We start from the raw sequence: 23,943 nt of genomic DNA on the forward strand, positions 1-23,943 counted from the left end.
AAGGGAAAAACACAGACTTTGGCATCTGGTGCTCTGAGCTAGGTCTTGACTCAGCAATTTGCCAGCTAGGTGGCTGGGGATAAGGCCATGCAGCGTTATGAAACAGGGGCCTATTTTGCAGGGTGGTTGCGAGGATTAAAAGAAAGAATACACAGATTGCCTAGCAGTGCCTGGCATACAAATCTAAAATCAAAAATAGTATTCTCTTCCTACTCTAGCTCCCTTAAGGCACCTTTTCCATCTATCCAGGAAAACCAAGGAGAACATATTTCTAGAGTTCACTGGTTTGCTTGTGTTTTGAAATTAAAGACAAAGCCCCACAGGTGAGACCCCACCCCGAACCCTTTGGAAGGAGCCCAAATCAGCTTTTCCATTGTATAGAGGAAACCCAGGGTGCCACTTGAGGAAGATGAAGTTCTGGAGATGGATGGTGGCGATAGTTTTACAACAATGTGAATGTACTTAATGCCACTGAACTATACACTTAAAAATGGTTAAAATGGTAAATTTTATGTGACGTATACTTCACCACAATACATTAATACAACAAAAAAAGAAAAAAATATTGCTATGACTTATAGCTCTCCCAACAGGTGGGCCATTTTTAAGTGTAAGTAATCACCAGGCCATTCTCATTCCCTTAATCTGCATGTGGGTAACCAAGCGTTATTGAGGTGGTAATTCCCTAAGAAGCCAAGACTTTGAGGCTGCTTGGTTTGAAATTGAGTGATAAGAGGCACTCGCACCTATTTTGCAGGTTATGTTTCCCTTTATTTGCTCCACCCTGCATGAGTCTGTCAACAAGTCTTTTTGACTCCACACAAAATCCTGTTGGAATCCGTCCCTGTCTCTCCTCTCTTGTTTCCAGTATTTCCATCTGGGGGCTGAGCCCCCATCATCTCTCACCTGGACTGCAATGGCTGTTTAAGTGGTCTCCCTGCCCTCCGCCTTCTCTTACCATCCATTCTCTTCAGGACACCCAGAGTGTTCTTTTTAATATGCAAACCAAAGCATACCACAGCTCTACCGCTGGAAGAATGAAATTTAAATAAAGGAAAAAATACCACTCCTCTGTTCCTATCAGTGTTAAATTAAAACCCAAACTCCTTATCATGCATGCACAGTCCTTTCAGATCTGGTCCCTGCCCCCCTCTCCCAACCTCTGCTGTCCCCGTCTCCCCTCGCTCACCATTCTCCAGTCACGCTGGCCTTCTTTCTCCATCTCTCACCTGCCCCATTCCTTCCCAACCTGGGCCCTTTCTCTGGATGTCCTACTGCCTGGAACACTAGATCCTCTGATCTTTGCATAGCTGGCTCTTTCTGACCATACAGATCTCAACCCAAATGTCACCACCTCAGAGAGGCCTTCCCAGAGTGCCTGTGTGGCCTGTCCCTCTGTGCTGTCACTGTGGGTGCATTCTCTGCCCTCTGACCTTATCTTCTGTATATACGTGCTTATTTGTTGCTCACCTCTTCCACCTAGGATGTGAGTGCCATGAGAAGTAGGTGCCTTGTTATGTTACCCTCCACTGCATCCTCAGGGCTAGACCAATGCCTGGCCCATAGAAGGCCCAGATGGAATATCTATCGAATGAATGAATACCAGATGAATTAATGCCGTAAAGGAGTAAGATATGTTTACCTATGAAATAGTTCTGTTTTTGTCCTCTTACATTTTTCCTGTCACGTTTTCTGATGCAAATCCCCATCCCACCCTCACCTCGACCATCTCCATTCTACTTGTTTCCAGGTAATTGTTAACCCTTTATAGCAGGGGTCCCCAATCCCTGGGCCTCGGGCCAGTAGCAGCCCACGGCCTGTTAGGAGCCTGGCTGCACAGCAGGAGGTGAGCGGCTGGGGAGCGAGCGAAGCTTCGCCAGCCACTCCCCATCGCTCCCCATCGCTCGCATTACCGCCTGAACCGTTCTGCCCCCCCACCTGCCCCCCGGTCCGTGGGAAAATTGTCTTCCTCGAAACTGATCCTTGGTGCCAAAAAGGTCGGGGACCCCTTCTTTATACTGTTCTCTTGACAGCTTGCCTGTCACAAGGATGCTGAAAGTCCTCCGCTTGTCCCTGCCTCAAATTCCGTCCGCCACCAGTCACACGTGTATGAGAGGAAACAGTCTGAAACACAACCTGTGTCACAGCCCCTCACTTCTGTACATTTCTACCCTGACTTCTAGGGCCGCCATAGCTGCAGGTGAAGCTGGGTGTGCACTGGTGTGTATTGGTGTGCCGGTATGAGATGCTGGTCAGGAGCGGGGCAGGCAGGGTGAGGCTCCCCGTGACCCCAGCCCTCACCCCTGCGCTCAGCTTCAAGGCTCTTTGTGGGACACTGATCCTCCGGCTCGCCTGCCTGTGCCCTGAGCTTGGTGCTCGCCCCTCAGAGTTCCAGCCCCGCTGCCCCCTTCTCCAGGGCTCAGGCCCTGCCCGTGCCCTGGATTAAATGGCCTCCCTTTCTGGGCTGCATTGTAAGACAACTTATGTCCTTCTTTTTATTTATTTATTTATTTATTTTTGCGGTACGCGGGCCTCTCACTGTTGTGGCCTCTCCCGTTGCGGAGCACAGGCTCCGGACGCGCAGGCTCAGCGGCCATGGCTCACGGGCCCAGCCGCTCCGCGGCATGTGGGATCTTTCCGGACCGGGGCACGAACCCGTGTCCCCTGCATCGGCTGGCGGACTCCCAACCACTGCGCCACCAGGGAAGCCCCATACGTCCTTCTTTTTAATGTGTCTTGCTTCTCCTGCTGAGTTATCAGGAATGGGGCTGCCATTAAAACAACTCTTAAAAACTGGAGGAAAGGAGACTACTGTTTATTGAGTACACGTGGTGGACCAAGCGCTGTGCTAAGCCCCGTATCTCTATTTTCTCACTTAATTCTCATAACCTCCCTACGAGTAAGGGGTCTCCATTTTTCCCAGTGGGGAAGCTGGAGCCCAGAGAATCGACACAGCTTTCCAGAGCCTGGCTGACTCTAAGACCCGAGGAGGTAGGGGGCGCCTGCAGAGACCGTGGGCTTGCCCGGAGCAGGGGGAAGCAGAGGTCAGGTGGAGGTGGAAAGGGAGTGCTGATTTAAAATCAACAGCCATTTTCAATTAGTAATAATGAGGGGCAGTGAGAGCCTGTACTTTTAGTGGGAGGAGCACATAATTCGTGGCTGTCAGGGCTCAGTTTGACTCCCAGCTCTGTCCTCTCCTAGCTGTGAGCTCTGTGCCAGTTACTTAGCCTCTGCACTCTAGTTCCTTCACCGGTAAATGGGATGCCAGTACCTACCTCACCGGCAACCAGGTACGTGTGTGAGTACTGAACAGAGTAGTTGCCACCTTCTAGGTGCTAAATGAATAACAATTTCTATGTATATTATTAGGTTTTTCATTATTGCTTCAGGGTCTTCTTCCCCCTACCGCACCTCTACACTGAGGGTCTCTGTGATTCCTTTCATGTCTGTTTCATCCTCTGATTCCTGTAACAGAGTCTGTTGCTGGTGTAATTGAAAAGACTGAAATCTTTGTTTTAATCCATACATACTTCTACTGCCCATATTGCTGTTCTGGCAAACGTACAATTGCTGTCTGTCATATGAAGGTTTTACTTATATAGCTGAGCAATGTAGCCTTGGTTTTGGTCGAGAGGAGGGATCACTTCTGTTTCTTTTTTTTTAAAATCTGTGTTAAATATGAGTATAGGAATTGACCTTATCCAGGTCAATGTAAAATCAGCTGAAACAAATCAGCTACCCCTGCAGGTATATCTCCCTCTAGAGCTCTCCTCAGAGGCTTATGAGTAGAAGGAATTTACGCACAATACCTTGACTTTGAGTTTCCCTGAATTATATAACTATTTCAGGTAAGTGATATAATAAATGAGGGACCTCGTATTTTGGCTTTGTTTCTTTATTCTCACCTACCCTGTGTCTATAATCTATAAACAGATGCTTGAGCGCATGAAAGAATCTTGTCATTTAAAGGTATCCCACAAGGAATCTTAATATCTATAATCACCTGCTATATGTCAGGCACGGTGGGGTGCCAAGTAGGCTGAGATGTTCCAGGGAAGGGCTAGGGTGGACCCGGATGCTAGGGACAGTCAGGGCCTGCCTGGGCAGTTGGACCCCACTCTAGGGGGAATTTCTGAGTCCACTGCTCACTGTCTGTAGGGACAGAAGTCCCTCGGGCTTGCCCCAGGCTGCTTGCTAACTGGGGGGGCCAGTCCAGTGGGTGGCACATAACCACCACCATCCAGGTGTTAGGAGTAGTGATTATACCTGGTGGGCGGCACCGTCATGACTCGGGCCAGACCCAAAGGTGAGAGAAGGACACCGGCTAAGCGGGCAGAGGTTTAGGGGGAAGAAGCGTGCTCGTTAGGGCAACCAAGGCAGTCCCACTCATATGGACTGAGCCAGTCTGGTGGTGTCAGAGGGAGGCTGTGACTGAAGGGGTCCACTACCGCCCAGGGCTTTCTGGATGCTGGTGTGACGCCCAAGCACAATACAGGCTCACCAGCGAGTGCGTGGAACTGCCTTCTCCCTTCCCTGCTAGAGCGGACCTGGATATGGGGGGGTCGTTCTCTCCTGCGAAAAGCTCCAGGGACTATGGCCGGGAGGAGATGGAAGAACAGAGTTGACCTTCCCCCACCCCTCTTCTTCCCTCTGGCCAGTGTGGATTCATGCTTTTAAATCATAATTTCATTTATTTTTGAGTAACTGAACATCAGAGACAACTAGTGCTATAAAATGACTCCCCTTTTGGAAAAGTGGTGAAGTTCACTTTTCTGGCTTCTGTTTCGAGAGAGAGAGAGAGAGAGTTTAGGCTTGCTGAGATACTTTTGCTCTCATGAAGCAGCGGTTCTGCATCAGAATCATCTGGCGGGCTTGTTAAAGCTAATTACTGGGCCTCATCCCCAGGATTTCTGAATCAGTGTGTGAGGGTGGGGACTGAGAATTTGACCAGGGAATGCTGCTGTGGTTGCTCCAGGGGTCATGCTTCGAGAACCACTGTCATGGAGTAATCCATGTATTCACCATGTTCCAAATGTGAATGATATATTTTTGGTCAAGTCCACCACTGCTGTGAATATCTTCTATTGATATGCTTGTCTTTGTCTCCCTTCAACAGGTATTTTGACGTTGGACTGCATGATTTCTTAGTTAGGTAAGCCAATCGTTTTTATTTTAGGTATCATTGGAATAGCGTGTCTATTATGGAATACTGAGATGAAAATAAAATCCTTGTGAGATATCTTGATAAATAATGGCAACCATATATTTGACAAGAAAATACCACTAGCTCTGTTTTTTGTGCCTCCCAGAATCACACAAGAATATCCTTTTTAAACAATCAAAGGAATTTATTTTTAAAGGGATTTGTATCTGAAATGATAGTTACCCAACTATTGGGCTACTGGAAAAACAAATAGAATAGTGAAGAGAGGACTTTCCTGGTGGCTCAGTGGTTAAGAATCCGCCTGCCAATGCAGGGGACATGGGTTCGATCCCTGGTCCGGGAAGATCCCACATGCCGCGGGTAACCCCTGCTCGCCGCAACTAGAGAAAGCCCGTGCGCAGCAATGAAGACCCAACGCTGCCAAAAATAAATAATAAAGTAAATAAATAAATTTATAAAAAAAAGAATAGTGAAGAGAGCCAGCTTGCATTCATACATTAAACAACCCTCTTGACCAATTTTCCCTCCGTTGAATTTAAGCTTTTTAAACTGAATCTACTACTTGTTTCACAATCACGAAGATACAGTCTTGTTCATAATTGAAAGAGATCACAGACGGCACTTTATATCCTAGTATATTGGTGATTTTTACCAGCGTTGGCTTATGGGGCATATTAATTCCAAATAGCTATTAAATCAAACAGAGGTTAAATGGAAATATACCAGAAGATTAACAGTGTTGGTAATAATATGCACAATATTTTTCCTGTTATAAACTTTATTGTACTTTTTAGATTTTTTATTGAGCATGTATTCATTATTCTAATAATGGTGGAAAATGGTCATTGAAAATACCTATCAAAAATATATGTGGGGAGCAATAATGGTGGCTGAGGGACTATAAGCTAAGATCACAAGGAAACCAGAAATCATGTAGAGTGATTTACTTTCTGCAAATATGTAGCTCTAAATGCTAATTAATTCTGAGTCCACTAATAAACAGTATTGTAAATCACATGTGATTTCTGGGTAGATGTTATAGTAGTTCAGTCCTCCACAATGCACGGCCATCTCCCTGTGGTTAAGATGCTGTCTGAGGGGACATGTACATCTTGGGCATCACCTTGATCCTAAACCAGCAGCATTTCCTCTGTGACAGATGGCATATGGCGGTGTTCCGAGCAAAGCCATACATACCTTGTCCTTTCTCTAGGTCTTTATGCAAGGCTGTGCTTGGAAATCTCCTTGGCCGACCCCAGACCCAAGGAATCTGGATTATCCTGGCTTTCTCCAGGATATGACACACACAGGCGGTGTGTAAACAGTTACCCTTGACACATCAAGGGTAAATGTATTTTAGTTAGGAGGGTTAAAGGGCCAGTGGTCATGGGAAAGGCAGGCATGAGAATTCTATATCTAAACCGATAAGAAAAACTGTCTGGGTGTACTTCAGGGAGTTGTTTGGATTTTTTGAGTTAATGTCTTTGGTACTTTGTATTACTCCTGTGCTACTGTTCACATAATTACTGTGGTAGCTGCAAGTTTGTACTTTTCTTACTTTCTCTAGTAACTTTCTTGAGGGCAGGGAACACGCCTCAATCATCTTTCCATAATTAAACTGTATGGAATCAGTTTAATCAAACATTTGTGTATGGGAATGTAAATTGATACAGCCACTATGGAAAACAGTATGGAGTTTCCTTAAAAAAAAAAAAATAGAACTACCATACGACCCAGCAATCCCACTATTGGGCATATACCCTGAGAAAACCATAATTCAAAAAGAGTCATGTACCATAATGTTCATTGCAGCTCTATTTACAATAGCCAGGATATGGAAGCAACCTAAGTGTCCATCAACAGATGAATGGATAAAGAAGATGTGGCACATATATACAATGGAATATTACTCAGCCATAAAAAGGAACGAAATTGAGTTATTTGTAGTGAGGTGCATGGACCTAGAGTCTGTCATACAGAGTGGAGTAAGTCAGAAAGAGAAAAAGAAATACTGTATACTAACACATATATATGGAATCTAAAAAACAAAAGGTCATGAAGAACCTAGGGGCAGGATGGGAATAAAGACACAGACCTACTAGAGAATGGACTTGAGGACATGGGGAGGGGGAAGGGTAAGCTGGGAGAAAGTGAGAGAGTGGCATGGACATATATACACTACCAAATGTAAAATAGATAGCTAGTGGGAAGCAGCTGCATGGCACAGGGAGATCAGCTCAGTGCTTTGTGACCACCTAGAGAGGTGGGATAGGGAGTGTGGGAGGGAGACGCAAGAGGGAGGAGATATGGGAATATATGTATATGTATAGCTGACTCACTTTGTTATAAAGCAGAAACTAACACACCATTGAAAAGCAATTATACTCCAATAAAGATGTTAAAAAACACAAAAAAACCCAACCAAACAAAGAAAAAAACAAACATTTGTGTAGAAGTGACTGAATGAGTAAATGAATGAAATGAGGCAGAAAGGACACAGAGGGTGAGGATTAAGAAGAAGCTGTTCATTTATTCAACAGATAGTTATTAAGCCTACCATGTGCCACTTCCTTGGTTACATCTGGGAATACCACGGTGAGGAAAATAGACATTTGATTTAAAGCTTTCCCTGAGCTCATCTCTTGCCAGCCTTGTGGTTTGAGCAACTTGAAGTGAGGAGGGTGGTCTGCCTCTGGGACCCCTCCTCCCTGTCCTTCTTCTGGGCTCCAACCATGTTTCCTGTGTTGGGTGCGAAGGAGGCAGAGGGAAGGGTTAAGTGCCTCTAATGTAACTGGAACAGATGCTGGGACGCCCTGGCTCTGGCAGGAGGCCCTTATGGGTGCGTGCTAGTAAGATGCTCAACTAGTCACCTTAATCGGTTGTTCTGTGAACCAAGCAGATCTGGGGCTTGTTTCTGCCCTGCTGTCTTCCTGTAGTTTTCCTTTCTTTTACTCTGGTAGGGGCAGGACAAATCAACGTGCCCACTGTTATCCACTGTGGGAGTAAAAGTCTCCCCTTCTTGCAGGCATGCCCAGTCTCTGGATGAAGTCTCTTCATCCCCTCCCCCAACATACAGCAGCACTCCCCATTAAGCCAGGAACCTAGGGGCTCGAAGGAGTCTCTTCCTCGGTCCTCTTACCAGCTTGGGGATAGGGTGGGGCCGGGCGTGGAGTAGGGAGGTGGTTGGGGGAGCAGTCAGTTGTCCATCTCTTAGTAATCCCAGGATGGGGTGCAAACCCCTTTGTTTGCAGCTGTCTTTAGAAAATGGGTCCTTTCTGCTCCCAGTTTGGGAGGTCACACCTGGTGGGGACTGAGCCCTGTTGATCTTTGGGCACCTTAGTGAGAACTGTTTGATCTGCATGTCGACCCCAGAAGCCAGCGGGGTTGAAGAAGGGTGTGGGCACAATGAAAGTGGGAGGTGAGGGAATGGCAGCACAACTCCTTTAAGAAGTTAAGCTGTGATAGGGAGGAAAGAAAGGCATGGCAGCTGGTGGAGAAGGTGGTTTGAGTGGGGATTTTTTTTTTCTTTTTAATTGGAGGAGCTCTTGTGTTTAGCCACCAGAAGGTCTTAAGTGCCCTTTAGACTTAGAGAAAGTGTTTTCAGTTGGGTGGAGAGAAGCAGCACACGATTGCCAGGGGAACGGAGAAGCAAAGCAGTGAATGGTGACTTAGTGACTCCAGTGGGCAATGGCGCTTTCCTGGAAGTATACCGCTGGAGAGCACCTTAGAGGTTGGAAGAATGTGGGGTCGTACTTGTGGGACCCTTCTTGTTCTGTGATGGCCGGGAGAAGAAAATATATTTCCCTTTGTAAAAGAGGAGATGTTGGAGAAATTGGCATAGTTTTTTTTTTTTTTTTTAATTAACTGCATTTATTGGCTCCAGTAAACTCTTAGCATGTACTCTGGGTTGTCCCGCTGTATTGAATGCTTAGCGTTTGGAAGGAAAGAAGCTGCAGCATGCCTGAAATTAATCAGCTGCATCTTTTACGTTGATGGAAGCAATGTCGACTTCTCTGGAATGACATCAGTTTCCACAAAGGCAAGAGCCCTATCTGTGATCTCAGCCTGGGCAACTGCAGGGAGGGACATGTTTCCTTTTAAGTTGTTGGAGTGCTTCACTGAGCTATGGGGCCGGAAGGCGCTGTCACGTTTAATGAAATGTGAGCATTTCTGATATTGGCGTTTTATGATGACTGTGGGAAAACTCAGTGTGCTCAGTCCTTCTGCATCTTACAGAAACCAAAGGGAAGACTTTCAGGAAACAGTAATCACAACTCACTTAAGAAATAGCCTCAGAAGAATATTGGCTGGAATTCTTAATGTGATGCTACAAAAGGAAAAGGAAAAAAGTGACCAATCTAGGAAAAGAGATTACAGAAGAAACCAGCGCTTTGATTTTAGATAACAGGATGGCTTGTTTAAATTTAGCTTAGTTAAGTTTTGGCAAGAAAGTAGAATTGACTAGTGATGTTCGGTTTGATTCTTGCTGACTGAGGCATATTTCATTTTACCCAGAACTGTAGCCAGCCCTACCCCTTTTATGAAAGGTATACTCTGATTGCTTTGTACCTACCTCCCTGCCCTCTTCTAAGTTCCTCAGGTTGGGGAATCGGTTTAAGTAATACAGGATGCTCTCGTGACTTTTCAAAGAAAACCTGGAGACATCCCTCTTACATGTTGTCTGAAAGATAAAATTTGTCAGTGTTTTTTTTTTTTTAAACAATTGCTCCTACGCTTATGCATGTAAAAAACAGGAAAGTATTCACCTGTGTTTTCGTCTTTCTGTATTGTTTATATTTAGCTATTTAATCCATTTCAAATACATATTTCGAATAAGAATCTAACTTAAAAAAAAAATAGCAGGAATTCCTTGGTGGTCCAGTGGTTAAGTCTCGGTGCTTTCACTGCCATGGGCCTGGTTTCAATCCGTGGTTGGGGAACTAAGGTCCCACAAGCCTCATGGCGCTGCCAAAAAAAGAAAAGCAATTTATTCAATAAAGGTCATCACGTTCCCTTTTTATTCTAAAGTCCATGTGTGAGTGCATCAGAGCCATTACTTTTGTCCTTGGGAGACTGTTTTGATATCCTGTCAGGACCAGAAGTGCAGTGTGGCGGTGATGCCATGGATACTTCTTAGGCAAACAGAAAAAGGCAGTGAGCCTCAGGCATGGCCCTAAAGCTGTTTGAGAAGCTCTCTGGAGTTAATACACTCATCAGAAGATACATTCCTTTGCATAAGCAAACAGATTCTGCCTAGAGAATGTTCAGTATAGTGCAGATTCAATCCTGTACAAATGCTAATGTGTCCATGAAACAGCACAGCTGTGCCCTTTTGAAGCGTGATTTTGTTCTGGTGAGAGAGAAGGTAGAATGGGCCAGCTGCTCACTTCTGTAGTGTCTTTTGTTCTTCTTCTGGAGGTTGATCCTGGGATCCCACAATGGTCTGGAGGGTCTTTGAATTGTCAGAGGGCAGCACATTTCAGTGATGTGTGAATTAATGGTTCACTGAATTCTGAAATAAGCAAAACGGTTTTTAGCTTTCCCTTAGTGACAACCTGTACCTACCTGACCCATTCATAAACCCAGCCCCACAGCAGAACAGAAGCTTCATGAATCACAGGGTAGTTTTTCTCCACCTCTATTCTGAGCACCCTGAAGTTCACCACCACTTTTGCTATAGTTAACGGTGCTGATAAAGAAGTCATTTGAAATATGTCTTGGATTGTATGATGTCCAACATGTTCAAAAGAGTCCGCCTTGCATCTTTAAGAAGTCTAGTAGTCAAGGGCTTCCCTGGTGGCGCAGTGGTTGAGAGTCCGCCTGACGATCCAGGGGACACAGGTTCGTGCCCCGGTCCGGGAGGATCCCACGTGCCGCGGAGCGGCTGGGCCCGTGAGCCATGGCCGCTGAGCCTGCGCGTCCGGAGCCCGTGCTCCGCAACGGGAGGGGCCGCAACAGTGAGAGGCCTGCATACCACACACACACACAAAAAGAAGAAGTCTAGTAGTCAAAAGCGAGATTCATTTCAGGCTAAAGGTGTCCTCCTGAGAAGGAGAAGGAAGAGTGCTGGGGATAAGCCTCTCTCTTTCCTGTGTCTCCTCAGGACAGTTGAGACCTGTTTAGGCTCTGAGCTGCTCTGGAAGCGGAGATGTTGAGGAAGAATGTGGGCATTTGGTCCTGGGAGTAAGAACCAGGAAGATAATTAGCATCTGTATTCAGTCTAGTAGCTTAGAAACAACTTAAATACATACTTGAAACCATTATGTATATATTTTTTTTTCTTTTTTTTTTTTTTTTTTTTGCGGTACGCAGGCCTCTCACTGTTGTCTCTCCCGTTGCGGAGCACAGGCTCCGGACACGCAGGCTAAGCGGCCATGGCTCACGGGCCCAGCCGCTCCACGGCATGTGGGATCTTCCCGGACCGGGGCACGAACCCGTGTCCCCTGCATCGGCAGGCGGACTCTCAGCCACTGCGCCACCAGGGAAGCCCTGTGTATATTTTTATAGACAAATATAAAAGGAGGGAAGATAAAACCAATATATATCTATTTTTCAGCACACACAGAGGTGATAACCCAGAGGCCAAATACCTGATTTGTTACATAGGATTTTGAATTTGTTATTGTGTGACTATAACACGGAAGTCAACTTTTGTTTGTCTACGTAGATAATTTTTTAATAGTGGTATAAAAAGTAAATGAGCTGATTAAAAAGCTGCCCCCGCCTGAGGGAGCCTGACCTCTGCATTTCTGCCCCTGATCAGGCACTGCTGATCCCCTCTTAGTGGCAGTGGGAGGAGAGATGTGGCACCTGGGTCGGAGCCACCAAGTCCCCTTGGTCCCTGGCCACTGCACACGCCTCTCCTTTGCAGGGACTGCAGCCTCCCAGCCTTCTTTTTAAAGCTTCCTTTCATTCGACTTGTGGAATATGAAACCAGCAGCTCATGAGCTGTGTGGTGTTCCAGTAACAAAGTGTTTTCAATGAAAAGCGAGGAACTTGTGCGTGAAGAAAGCCGGATCCCAAAGCGGCCCCACGGAGGCAGATCATAGGATGCGGGCAGGATGCTGAAGAGAAGGTGACTGCAGCCACCGTTGCTCCCGGGCCCCGTCAGCTTCCAGATCCTGTTGAGTCTGTCTCCTCACCATCTCTCACATCACCCTTTCCTTTGTTTCTGGAGGAAAGATATGCACCTTTGTCAGTAATTTGGGCTTCTTCCCTCATAGGGCTGTAGTGAGGTTTAATACTATATGCAAAACACTTAGCTCCGTGCCTGGGGAAACAGTGGGGACGTAGTAGGGGTTAGTTTTGTCCTTCCCCCGGCCCCACTTCACCTCTGGAATCAGGGTAACAGGGTTTGAGGCCTGGCCCCTCCCCTACCTGTGTGACTTTAGGCAGCTCACTGTCCCTTTCTGAACCCTTGACAACTTACCTGATGCTGTCTCTCCCTGCGCAGAACCAGTCAGTGATTCTCTTTCCTCTGTCAGAACCAGACTAATCCCCCCCTGCTCGCCCAATGTCCTGGGTCCACCACAGTAGGTCTCAGGCTCCCTTTCCATCTCATCTCACCATTATTCTCCTTTGGGTCACCGCCAAATGGGTCTAAATGCTGCTTTCTGTCTTTCCCCCATTCCCTGGCTTCCTTTCTTGGCTCATGTGTTCCCTGTGCATGAAGTGCCCACCCTGCCCCCACATCCAAGTCCTGCTTCGCTCAGGTCCATCTCAGATGCGGCCTTCTCCACGCTCAGCATAAGTGTCTCCATCTTGGGCCCATTGTCTTGTTTTTAACAGGCTATATGTCAATTATATCTCCATTTTTAAATAAGGTAATATTTATTCCATTAAAAAAAAAGAGAGCAGTGGACTGAGAAAGTTCCTTTTCCTAGTGACAGAGCTGAAACCAGTATCTCTAGTCTGACGAACCCAAGGACATAGAGCGTAGGGAAGTGGTCGCCTGAGCATTTGGCGCCATTAATTTAAAAAAAAGTTTAACGAATACGTTTTATTTCTCAAAAATGTAACATGACTTAGTAACCATCTCCTTTTTTCTTTTCTTTTTTTTTTTTTTTTGACTCGTGAATTTGTTTTTATTTTTATTGGGCTATAGGGGATGGGTTGGGAAATATCTCTGTAAGTTGTGCCCTCCTAGGGAAATGTCCATTCTCATTTTCCTGGGATAGCTTTCGGAGCTTTTTCTTTTTCTTGGAGCTGCAGGTCTTGCTGGCAGCAGCCTCTTCAGGTTCACTGCTGAGAGGCTCCTCCTTGGAAGAGAATTTCCTCTTTTTCTTGGGGACCCTCTTGTTTCCTGACTCTTCAGGGTCACTATCTGGTTCCTCTTTGGGGAAAGGTTTCTTCCTCTTGGTAGGACTTCCACTGCCAGCTGTCTCTTCACGATCACTACTAACCAGCTCCTCCTTGGAAAAAGATTTCTATTTTTTGGGTTTGGAGGAGACAGATGGGTCTTCCATTCCATTCTCCTGAGAAGCCTCCTGGGGCTTTTGCTTCTTCGTCTTTTTGGGTCTTTTCATCTGTCTCCTCACATTCCTCCGGGGTCCTACTGCTGTTTTCTGAAGACGCCAGGGCACTCACAGCTAGCCTTTTCTTTTCCTTCTTCAAGCATTTCTTCTCCTGCTTCTCCGGCTTCCTAGTAATCTCAGCAGCCGCTTCCTCTGCCTGAACCATTGCCTCCTTCATGACATCCAGATTCTTTTGTGGAATCTCTCCAGTCTCATAGGACAGCCGCTGCTCAACTTGTTCTCGAAGCTTCTCCCCAAATACACTGGTAGGTACCTCAGAGAAGCCATCAATTTGCTGCATTTGTTTGCCAGGAATTGGGAGATGCGGCCTCTGTTCTGGCAGCTCCGCGGCCAATGAAGGTAGAGTGGAAAATGAGTCCATATTTTGGGGTGTTACCCCTTGTCTTCAGGGCTCTGGAAAGTTGGTCCCTGTGCTGGGCCCAGGGAATCACTCAGACACCAGGACTGGCCATCACCCCCAGAGCAGAGGCCTGTACAGGTCAGGGAGCCCTGGTCAACCATCACCGTGATCCTTTTTTCTTTTAATGCATTTATTTATGCAACCAATTAAGTGGTCTAAGCACTATTCCAGGAGCTGGGATAAAAGCAATGACGAGCTAGACAATACCCCTGCCCTCCCTCGGCTTGCCCTGTGTGGGTGAAGACAGAGAAAACAAGTAACCAAGCCCTGTAATGCCCATGATGTGATGGAGGAGCCAGGTGGGAGAGCTAGCTCCCTTCGATAGCATGGGCAGGAAGGGCCTCTTGGAGGCGGTAGGTGACCCTGGGTAAGAGAAGGGTGAGTGGGAAGAGGCTTCTGGGGGAGATCTGAGGCTGGACTGTTTCAGGCAGAGGGAAGGGCAAGCGCCAAGGCCCTGAGATGGGAAGGAGCCCCTTGAGGAATGGAAGGAGGGAAGCCCGTGGGGCTGGAGGGTGTGGAGCAAGGAGCCAAGGGTCCAAAATGATTCTGGAGGACGAGGCGACGGCCGGACGGTGAAGAGCAGGGTCTCTTTTAGATGCGGTAAGAGCCATTGGAGGGTTTTCAGTAGGGGTGTAACAGGTCTGTGTCAGGCTTAGCTAGGAATTTAGTGAAATCGTGATCTTTGAACCTCAGCCATTACCATGCTGCTCTACCGTGAGCTGGAGCTTGGTGACCCAGGCCTGTCCATGCTCCTCAGGGAAGTTTCTTTGACAACCAGCTGCTGTGAAAGCTACTCTGTGTTGAGTAACAGTAGCCCTAACTATCCTTTAATTTCCTTCTGTTTACATTTGCTTGGTGTGTTGTAAAAGGTGTGATTATACATGTGGACATGAACCTGGAGGCAGTTAAACAATGGTGGAACCTGGCAATAGGCATTTGGAGACTGTGGCTTGGCTCTGGGAAGGCCACCTGGGGTGGTGTTTGTAGCTTTCTCATGGGGACAAGTAACCATCTTGCCTCGTGAGCTCTCGTTCCTTCACTGTGGAGTCTCTGTAGGTCCAGTTCTTAACCCTCCGTGCTCCTGTCTTTGTGCCGCGCCCCTTGGATGTCGGCCACCCTCAGGACAGGAGGCCTCCTCGATCTAAGTACAGCACTGGTCCCCCACCTTGGGGCTGCCTGGAGGAGAACTCCATCTGGTTCGCTCATGAGAGCTGTTGCATAATGAGTTGGTATATTCTCCCCTCATATTCTCGGTTGGTACATTCTCAGTTTTTGTCACAGACTGAACCCCTTCCTGGCTTCCCCCATCACAATCACTGTCCAAGACAGCATTTCTCTTCCCCCAGACTCCAACACCTGGAGTGATTTGTAGTCTTTTCCTTCCCTTTGTAGAATCTTAGGATGGAAGAGCCTCGATGATTAAGCCTCACATTACAATACTTTTCAGTTCTTAGAAGATTTCTCAGATCCACTCTTGCTTCCTTCCTACTGCTGCCACTTCTGAGGAAGAACTTTCCAGAATTGTTCATCTTCATGGCTGTGCTATATCGAGTTTGTTAATTAGAAAATCCAGATTAAAAAAGAAAAGAAAAGAAACCCTTCACGCTCTAAGAGTCGAAATGCATAATTCACTTCCCACCATACATAGCTTCTATCAATATAGATGTTCTGGTGAATAACTGTATCCTTTAAAAAATTGAAAAGAGCCCCTGGTGAATTAATTGAGAAAATTTGGAATATAGAGACATAATTTTAAGTGTACAAAGCTCTGGGTCAGGGAAGGATGCTGCTAAGTGGGATGGGCTGTAAAATCCATGGTCCAAACCAGTACAGATGGGGTATTTATTCAACAGGGCATTTGTTAAGTGGTGGTGGTGTTGCCTTTTTTTTTTTTTAATTTATTTATTTTAGTTTTGGCTGCATTAGGTCTTCATTACTGCCCGCGGGCTTTCTCTAGCTGTGGCGAGCAGAGCGGGGGCTTCTCTTGTTGTGGAGCACGGGCTCTAGGCACGCAGGCTTCAGTAGTTGCAGCATGCGGGCTCAGTAGTTGTGGCTCACGGGCTCTAGAGCACAGGCTCAGTAGTTGTGGCACACAGGCTTAGTTGCTCCGCAGCATGTGGGATCTTCCCAGACCAGGGTTCGAACCCGTGTCCCCTGCGTTGGCAGGTGGATTCTTAACCACTGCACCAACAGGGAAGCCCGGTGCCTTTTTAAAAAATTCTTTTCCTAATTTCTGACCTGTGGGGCTTCTGCACCAGGTAGAAGCCAGAAACTTGCCTTCCTTTGTTGTAAGAGTCTCCTCCCCTCTCTTTAGCTTTTACTGAGAATGACATGTGGAGGGAGGGGGCCGTGGAATGCATTCTGGTGATCCTGGCAGCAGTGCCGTCCAGCGTGGAGAGGCAGATATCTGGCTGGCCATTCCCCTGAGCCCAGTGGTAGGCACGGTAGGGTCCCCATCAGAGCAGTGGTGGTGTGATTTGACAACAGTACCTGACTGCATAGCCTCCAAGCCTGGCTTTGAGACCCTCTCTCAGAGATTGTGCAAACTGCTGATCCTTCCTTAATCGATTCCTTTCATATTAAAACTAACCAGAGTGGGTTCTGTTACCTGCTTCTAAAGTATCTGATGTAGCTGCTTACCCAGCGATGTTTGGGATGTCTCGCTCGGCAGGGGGAGTACATGATCTTTACTTGGCTTTGCCCATGAGCCGCATCGATTCCACACTCCAGATTTAAATAAAATTGCAGTTATTTTTGCATCCGTACCAGAAGCAGCCTGTGAAATGGAAAGGGCATTGGATCAGATACAGAAGGCCGTGGCTCCAGCCTGCCTTGCTGCTCTCTCGCTGCAGTGATTTTGTGCCCGTCACTTCTCCTGTTGGGGGCCTTAGTTTTCTTCTTTGTAAAATGAGAAAATTATACCTGATAATCTCTAAGGTCCCTTCCAATCTCGGCAGCCTCAGATGAGCAGCTCTGGTGTTTTTCTTATTAGCGAGCCGCTCCTGTTCAGATCTGTGCTCTTTCATACGGCAGCTACTAGCCACCTGTGGCTATTTAAGTTTAAATGGTTTAAAGTCCGACAGGATTACAAACTTTGTTGTTCCTTAGTTGCACTAGCCACATTTTAAGTGCTTATAGCCACGTGTAGCTCTCATCTTGGACAAGGCAGATATAGAACATTTCCATCATCACGAACATTCTCTTGGCCCACACTGGTCTACATGATAATGCCATGTGTCTGCTCCCTTTGTAGAGGTTCTGGGTGTTCAATTGTATTTCTGCCTGCTTAGTTGAAAGATCAACATGCATCTTATTAGCCGTTCAGCTTGCCCCAAAAGGACCTCCTTATCTACTCTTACCCCCTCTCAACCTCCCCTTTGTCCCATCCCTACTCTCCGCCCATCTTAGGGATGGCTCCCCACCCATATTAACCAATGCAGAAACCTTGGGGTCCGTCTGGAAATGCCCTTCGTCACCACCCTTCACGTCCCTCATTTTGGTCCCTAAGTTCTGTCAGTTCCTCCTGTTAAATATTAACCGAACGTGCCCTGTTTTCCTCATTTGTACTGTGTGCACCATAACCGAGGCCCCTCATCTTCCGTTTCCCTTCTATTGTGAACCTCACCTTTACTTTCTTCCTCATTCCACCTGTCCCCTCAGTCCAGCCATTGAATCGAAACACAGTTTACAGACAAACCAACAAAAGGCAGTTTTAATCAGCCATTTTCCTCCCTCCACAGCCATGTATTCAACTGCCTTTTCCTGACTTAACTCTTAGCCCCATGAGCAGCCGCATTAACTTCTTTCTGTTCCCTGAACAAGACTCGCTCCTTTATTTTCTTCTTTCTTTCTGTGCGTGTTTGCTTCCCTCTTCCCATATAGGCCTTCTCAGCACTGGGTGCAGAGGTCATGACCTCTCTTGCAGAGCCCTTGCTGGCTCCCCTGGAGGAGTTAGGTGCTCCCCCTGGGGCGCTCTGCCGTCTTGAAGCTCACGCTTGATGGCTTGGGGTTCAGGCTCCGGTGTTGGGCTGCCTGGATTTGAATGCTGGTTGCATCACTGTTGATTCTGTGACCAACTTGACAGCTCTGTGCTCGACTTTCCTCATCTATACAAAGAGTATTAGTAATAATACCCAATTCCCAGGCTTTTTTTGAGGATGAGGTGACATTGATATATTTAAAGTGCTTAAAATAGCACTCAGCATGGAGTAAGCACTTAATAATTGTTCATTTTTGTCACCATCATCATACTTCACTTGACTCCTTGTTCATCTGCTGGGGTGATAGCAGACTGAATGGCAACACCAATTTTTTTTTTTTTTAAAGAGATCTAGGATGGTGCTTTCTCTTCGGTTTGATGATTGACATGTAAGCTCCGTGAGCTTGCTTTCTCCTCCATTTTCCTTTGAGCACGTGGCAACAGATGGTGTGTCCACAGGATGGACATGAACAGGTGGAGTTGGCTGTAGCCCAAACCCAAGCCAGCTCTAGCACTTACTAGCAACGTGACTTGACTAGCAAGTTTTTTCATATCACGGCTGCCGTTTCCCCATTTGTGAAATGCTGCTATTAGGAGGAAAGTCGGGCACTTCAAAAACATGAGTTAAATCAAGCAAATCAATACCACATGGGTGAGATCAATCGTTCTAAATGCAGGGATCCACTCATGTATCGTCAGATCATTTTAGTACCTACTGTGGGCTAGAACACAGTAGGAAGCAAATAGAGACATGGCTCCTGCTCTCATGGGGCTTAGGGTTCGGGAGCAGAGAGCTGTCTGTGGGACATCATACACGTTTGTGGACAAGTATAGTAGCCAGTAGTGCCAAGAAGGAGACACATGGTCCTACAAGTGCGTAGGGCACTTGACCCAGGAGTGGAACGGGAGCTCCCCGGGGGGAAGGCTCCCCAGGAGGCAATGCTGAGGTGGAGGGAAAAGTATCGTCAAAGAGCAGCGTGCATTCCAGGAGGAAGGACAGAAAGGAGGTCCTAGTGGTTGAAGCGCAGAGTGACGGGGGCACAGGGAGGCTGGGAGGTTGTCCTGGACCGGGCCATGCAAGGTCTTGAGTGCTGTTTTTCCTTTTGAACTGTACGCCCTCCTCCTCGCTCTCCTCTGCATTGATTCAAGTCCTTGGATGCTGAGAATGACCACCTTAGCCTCTGTGTGCATCCCTGCCTGTTGCCTCACTCTCCTCAAATCCACCCTCTACTCTGCCGCCACAGTTGCCTCAAAAGGTAGGTTGGGTCCTGTCATCTGTTGAAATCCGCCTGAAGCTTTCTCCTCATCAGGCCATACAAGCCCTGTGAAGGTCTGACCTGCCTCAGCTCCCACCACTTTCTCTCCTGCTGCCCTGGCACCAGCCATAGTCACGCCGAACAGTGTCGCCCTAACCGGTGATGCTCTCTTTGGCTTTTATATACTCTCCCGAAAGTTCTTCCCCTTCCCCCTTGCTTCCAGGCTGTTTCCTACTCAACCCTTCAGTCACAGGCCATCCATCACCTCTTCCGAGTTGCCTCCTTGCTCTCCAGCATGTATCCACAGCCTCTTGTGATTTCTTTTTCCTCACAGCTCTTACCCCACCACATCAACATGGCACACTTCCTGTCTCCCCAGAGAGGCAGTGAGCTCCATGAGGACCATTTGTGATGTCTTTTTTGTCTATCAACATCTCCTGAGACAGGATCGTTAACTGAGGGGGGGGGAAGTGTTGATATGTGTTGGTTAAAATAAGCTCCACTGAATGGTGTTTGAAAGATCAAAGTCAGGGAAACAACCTAACTGTCCACCAACAGAGGAATGGATAAAGAAGATGTGGTACATTTATACAATGGAATATTACTCAGCCATAAAAAAGAATGAAATAATGCCGTTTGTAGCAACATGGATACAGCTAGAGATTATCATACTAAGTGAAGTAAGTCAGAAGGAGAAAGACAAATACCATATGATGTCACTTATATGTGGAATCTGAAACATGGCACAAATGAACTTATCTATGAAACAGAAACAGACACACATAGAGTACAGACTTGTGGTTGCCAGAGAGGTGGGAGGGAAGGATGGACTGTGAGTTTGGGATTGGCAGGTGCAAACTATTATATATAGAATGGGTAAACAACAAGGTCCTACTATATAGCACAGGGAACTATATTCAATATCCTGTGATAAACCATAATGGAGAAGAACATAAAAAAGAATGTACATGTGTATAACTGAGTTACTTTGCTGTACAGCAGAATTAACACACCATTAACACAACTATACTTCAATAAAAAATTAAAAAAAAAAGTCAGGCTCAGATTCTAAGCAGTAACTTGGAAATGGGTGACTAAAGTTTGCTGGGAAAGTGTAGCTGTAGTTAAAAATTACTTACGCATATGTATCCTAACACATCTGAAGTCCTCACTTAGACAATGGAATTGATGTACTGAAGGGAAAAAACCTTCAGCAGAAAATGCATAGTGTAGCCTATTAATGTACTAGAGTGGGAGGATCTTTATCACTAATATGTCAATAATACTAATAATACCAAGATTTAAAATGATGAAAACTTTTATATCAATTAGAGAAGATTCATTTGCATTCAGAAAACCTCTACCCAAATGAGAAGAACGTGTGAAGGGACAGTCAGCGAGCTGGGAGTTGGGCATACCCTGCAGTCTGTAGGAATGAGGAGTTGCTGATGTACCAGGGAGGAGGTATGATGCTGTGAGTCAGGGTAGCGACTTTCTTCTCCATCATTTCTTTTGGGGGATTGTCAAAATCCTGGTGTGCTCGTGGGAATATGTTACTCCTTTGAACATGACCTGTTAATAAGTTAATAAGCCTTGGAACGTTGGGGATGTTTCCAAATGTTAGTCAACATACAAGATCAAGGTCTGTTGCAATGAGGATGATACGTGCTGTTGAGTTGGTGGACATCAGGCAGAACATTGAAGCAAGCACACCTGTGAGGAAAGGGGTTGACTTGCTATGGGGGAGGGGCTTGGTAGGGCACCAGCCTAGTACCAGGAGATCCATGTTTGCCGGGAGTTGGGTACAGTTTGCTTCCTAAGTGGAGTGGACATTTGCTCCATCCTCTGGCTACTCAGTAAGTACCTTTTGAACATCCTTCTGGCTTTGGGAAATGTCTGGCCTTCTGAACTCTACCTCCTCAAAGTACAAGTCAAAAAGTCACTTTCTGCGTCTCCCTGGCAGCCAGTACCAGAATATATTACAGGCTCTGCCAGTCAGATGCATCAAAGGGGTGCCTTTGATTCAGAAGGCAGTCAGGAGAGGCGTCCCACTGAAGTGTTTCTCAAGAGGGTGGTAGTAGCATCTGCAGTAGGGCCTGCAGGGGCTCTCTGGTGAGTCCGTCATCTCCCAGCCTGATTCACTGGTCCATCCAGATGTTCTGTGACCTAATGTCCTTAAGAAATTTCGCTTCTGCTTCAGTTATCTAGAGTGCCTTCTGTTGTTTACAACTAAAAACTCTGAATGGTATGGGAGGCTATACAAATGGACGTGGCCAAGGCAGCTCTGTCCTCACAGCAACTCAGTGCTGACCAGAGACCATGGGAATCTTGAGGAAACTGGATACAGTTTCATGCTTTTGGTTGTGCTGCCAATTCAAGGTGTTTCTGGTGTAATGCGAGGCACACAAACTTGAAAAATCTCAGGTTATATAAAATGGCACATAAAAAGATAACAGGACTTACGGGAAAAGAGAGTTGGATAGATCACCCCAAATCTATGAAACTCCATCCAGAACACGAAGAAAAACAACAATCCTAATAAGGATGTCAGCTCAACTGGAAAGTCACACTGAATTACTAAGAAATAAATGTTCTAGGCAGTACCAGCCTTTACCTTAAAAGGTGACGGTACCTTGATGGAAGGAGGATAGAGACTGCTGAGTTCTGAAGGCAAGGTTAGAGGCGGGTGGCGAAAAGTGCTTGTAGGCTTCACACAGATTTGAGTGATGACTGAGATGGATGGCTGTGGATCCTTGCTTTGTGATGTTCTTTTACACTGCATCTTCGAGAACTGTGCCTTATGTCTGTCTGTGACAGAGCATGTGGCTCTACTAGGCTAATAGGAAAAAGGGGCGGGATGAATGGGTACCTGGTACAGTAATGTAATCAGCTCTGTTAGTGAGTTTTGTGTTCAGATGCTTTTACTTGGGGCTGAGTATTAACAAGCTAAGAAAAAATTACATATAAACAGACACCATTTGTGTTTTGTATGGACGTTGTTCTCCTATTTACCAGTGACATATGGACTATGGTATTTAGGGAAACGTGTGCTATAGTAGACGAGAGTGTATTTGAGAGTGTTCCATAAACCTGAAAATATGGAAGACGCTTGGCCTGTAGATAAAGGGACTGTGGGATAAAGGATCCCCAGCATTATTTAAGAGGAGGAACCCCAGGAGAAGAGTAGGCTGCTTTATTGCTGAGGGCAAGAGATATGGCCTGGCATAGAAGTTAGAGGCACAGGCTGTGGACAGACCACCTGGGTATGAATCCCTCCTCTCCCATGTGCTAGGTCTGAGCCCTAGTTTGATCATTTGTAAAATGGAGATAATGAGGATACTGCCTTAAATGTGTTAATGCATGTGAAAGACTTGGGGCCATTCCCTAAATGACGGCCATTGTTGTTGACTTCTCATCTATCTGTCTACCATCCGATCTGCTTCAAGGGTAAGGAGAGAAAGCTCGCGTGAAGTACTTCTCACAGGGTCTAACATGTAATAGGCATTCGGTCCACATTTGTTGAATTTGGATCCAGTGAGAAATATCCACATAGACTGCAACCAGCACAGTTTCCTTTCCTCCTCCTAAGTCAGTGTGGACACTGCTTACTGGCAAGGACCGGATGCTCTGTATTGAAAGGACAGATTCAGGAGCACATTCTGGACTGGAGGGCTGTGTGTGCGTCCCGGGTGCTTGAGAGTAGTAACATAAAATCCCAAGGGAAGGTCAGACCTTCAGAACAGAGCCTGAGTGGAAGGAATTCGCCTCCAGCCTGATTTCAGTTGCAACCAGGCCATTTCAATTAAAAACACTTTAGATGCTGGAAGCCACAGCGTCTGTTTCTAATTGAAAGGTTATTTGCAGACAATATGTTCTTCACAGAGTGACATTTGTATGTGTTTATTAATACAGAGTCTATTGCAGTAAAATCCATTTTGGAAATGGAAATAGATAATTGTTTTTGAACCTTTTAATCATTTTTTAAGCCAAACAGTGAACTGGAAAGCACTTAGCCGAGGAAGTGCATCTGATTACTCAAGCAAATTACTCAGTTGGGATGGGATGCAAATATATGCTGTCTCCTGTTCTATCAGGGTAGGCAGAGGGGAGAGGTTCCTCATTTTATCTCTAGGTTCTGTGACATTTTTTACTCACATCTGATGCTTTAGAGCCCCGCGATTCTAGTCCTGGCTTTTCCATTCATTTCATGGTCTTGGGAAAGTCACTTTACGTTTCTGGGCATCAGTTACTCATCTGTAAAATACCTTATGATTTAAAAGGTCTCTTCTAGCTCTGACCATATGTAATTGTAGGATTCTGTGCCTTGGTGAAAGTGGACAGATTCCTGTGAGCACTTGAGCCATCCAAGAACACTGGTCTCCTTGATGCCCCAGACTGGAGTTAAAGATACTAGATTTTCTGTTTTATTCACCATGCACAGAGCTCCTACTGTATGCAGAGTACATTAAGGCCAGCGAGGGGGCAGAAGAGTAAGCAACTGCTTAAATTTCCTGTGGTCTAGTTGCAGAGGGAAAGCAAACATTTATAACATAGTCAGGAAGATTAAGCCGGTTAGAAATGCCAGTGCTCAAGCTTTCCCAGTTGTTGTG

At 46.3% G+C, this 23,943-nt stretch overlaps 1 protein-coding gene, 1 non-coding gene and 1 pseudogene across 16 annotated transcripts in view; 1 reads left to right on the forward strand and 2 right to left on the reverse strand.

Moving 5' to 3' along the window:
- Positions 1 to 23,943, forward strand: part of HHAT (hedgehog acyltransferase) — a 360,564-nt gene that overhangs the window by 193,156 nt on the left and 143,465 nt on the right. For 14 of the 15 annotated variants that reach the window (XR_009563044.1, XM_060294452.1, XM_060294417.1 and 11 more), the window contains one exon: positions 5,117 to 5,152. The exons of the other annotated variant lie outside the window; for it this stretch is intronic. Coding sequence is in view for 13 of the 14 variants with exons in the window: in XM_060294452.1 (XP_060150435.1) it covers positions 5,117 to 5,152 (36 nt within the window). In the remaining variant the exon portion in view is untranslated. The remainder of the gene's footprint in view (positions 1 to 5,116; positions 5,153 to 23,943) is intronic. 15 annotated transcript variants of the gene reach the window in all.
- On the reverse strand, positions 13,255 to 13,864 carry LOC115861804 (nucleolar protein 56 pseudogene; annotated as a pseudogene).
- Positions 14,124 to 14,209, reverse strand: LOC115861889 (small nucleolar RNA SNORD86). The gene has a single exon (XR_004042925.1). It is a non-coding gene; the product is annotated as a small nucleolar RNA SNORD86 (small nucleolar RNA).

The sequence above is a fragment of the Globicephala melas genome, chromosome 1 (assembly GCF_963455315.2).
Source record: "Globicephala melas chromosome 1, mGloMel1.2, whole genome shotgun sequence".
Lineage (NCBI taxonomy): Eukaryota > Metazoa > Chordata > Mammalia > Artiodactyla > Delphinidae > Globicephala > Globicephala melas.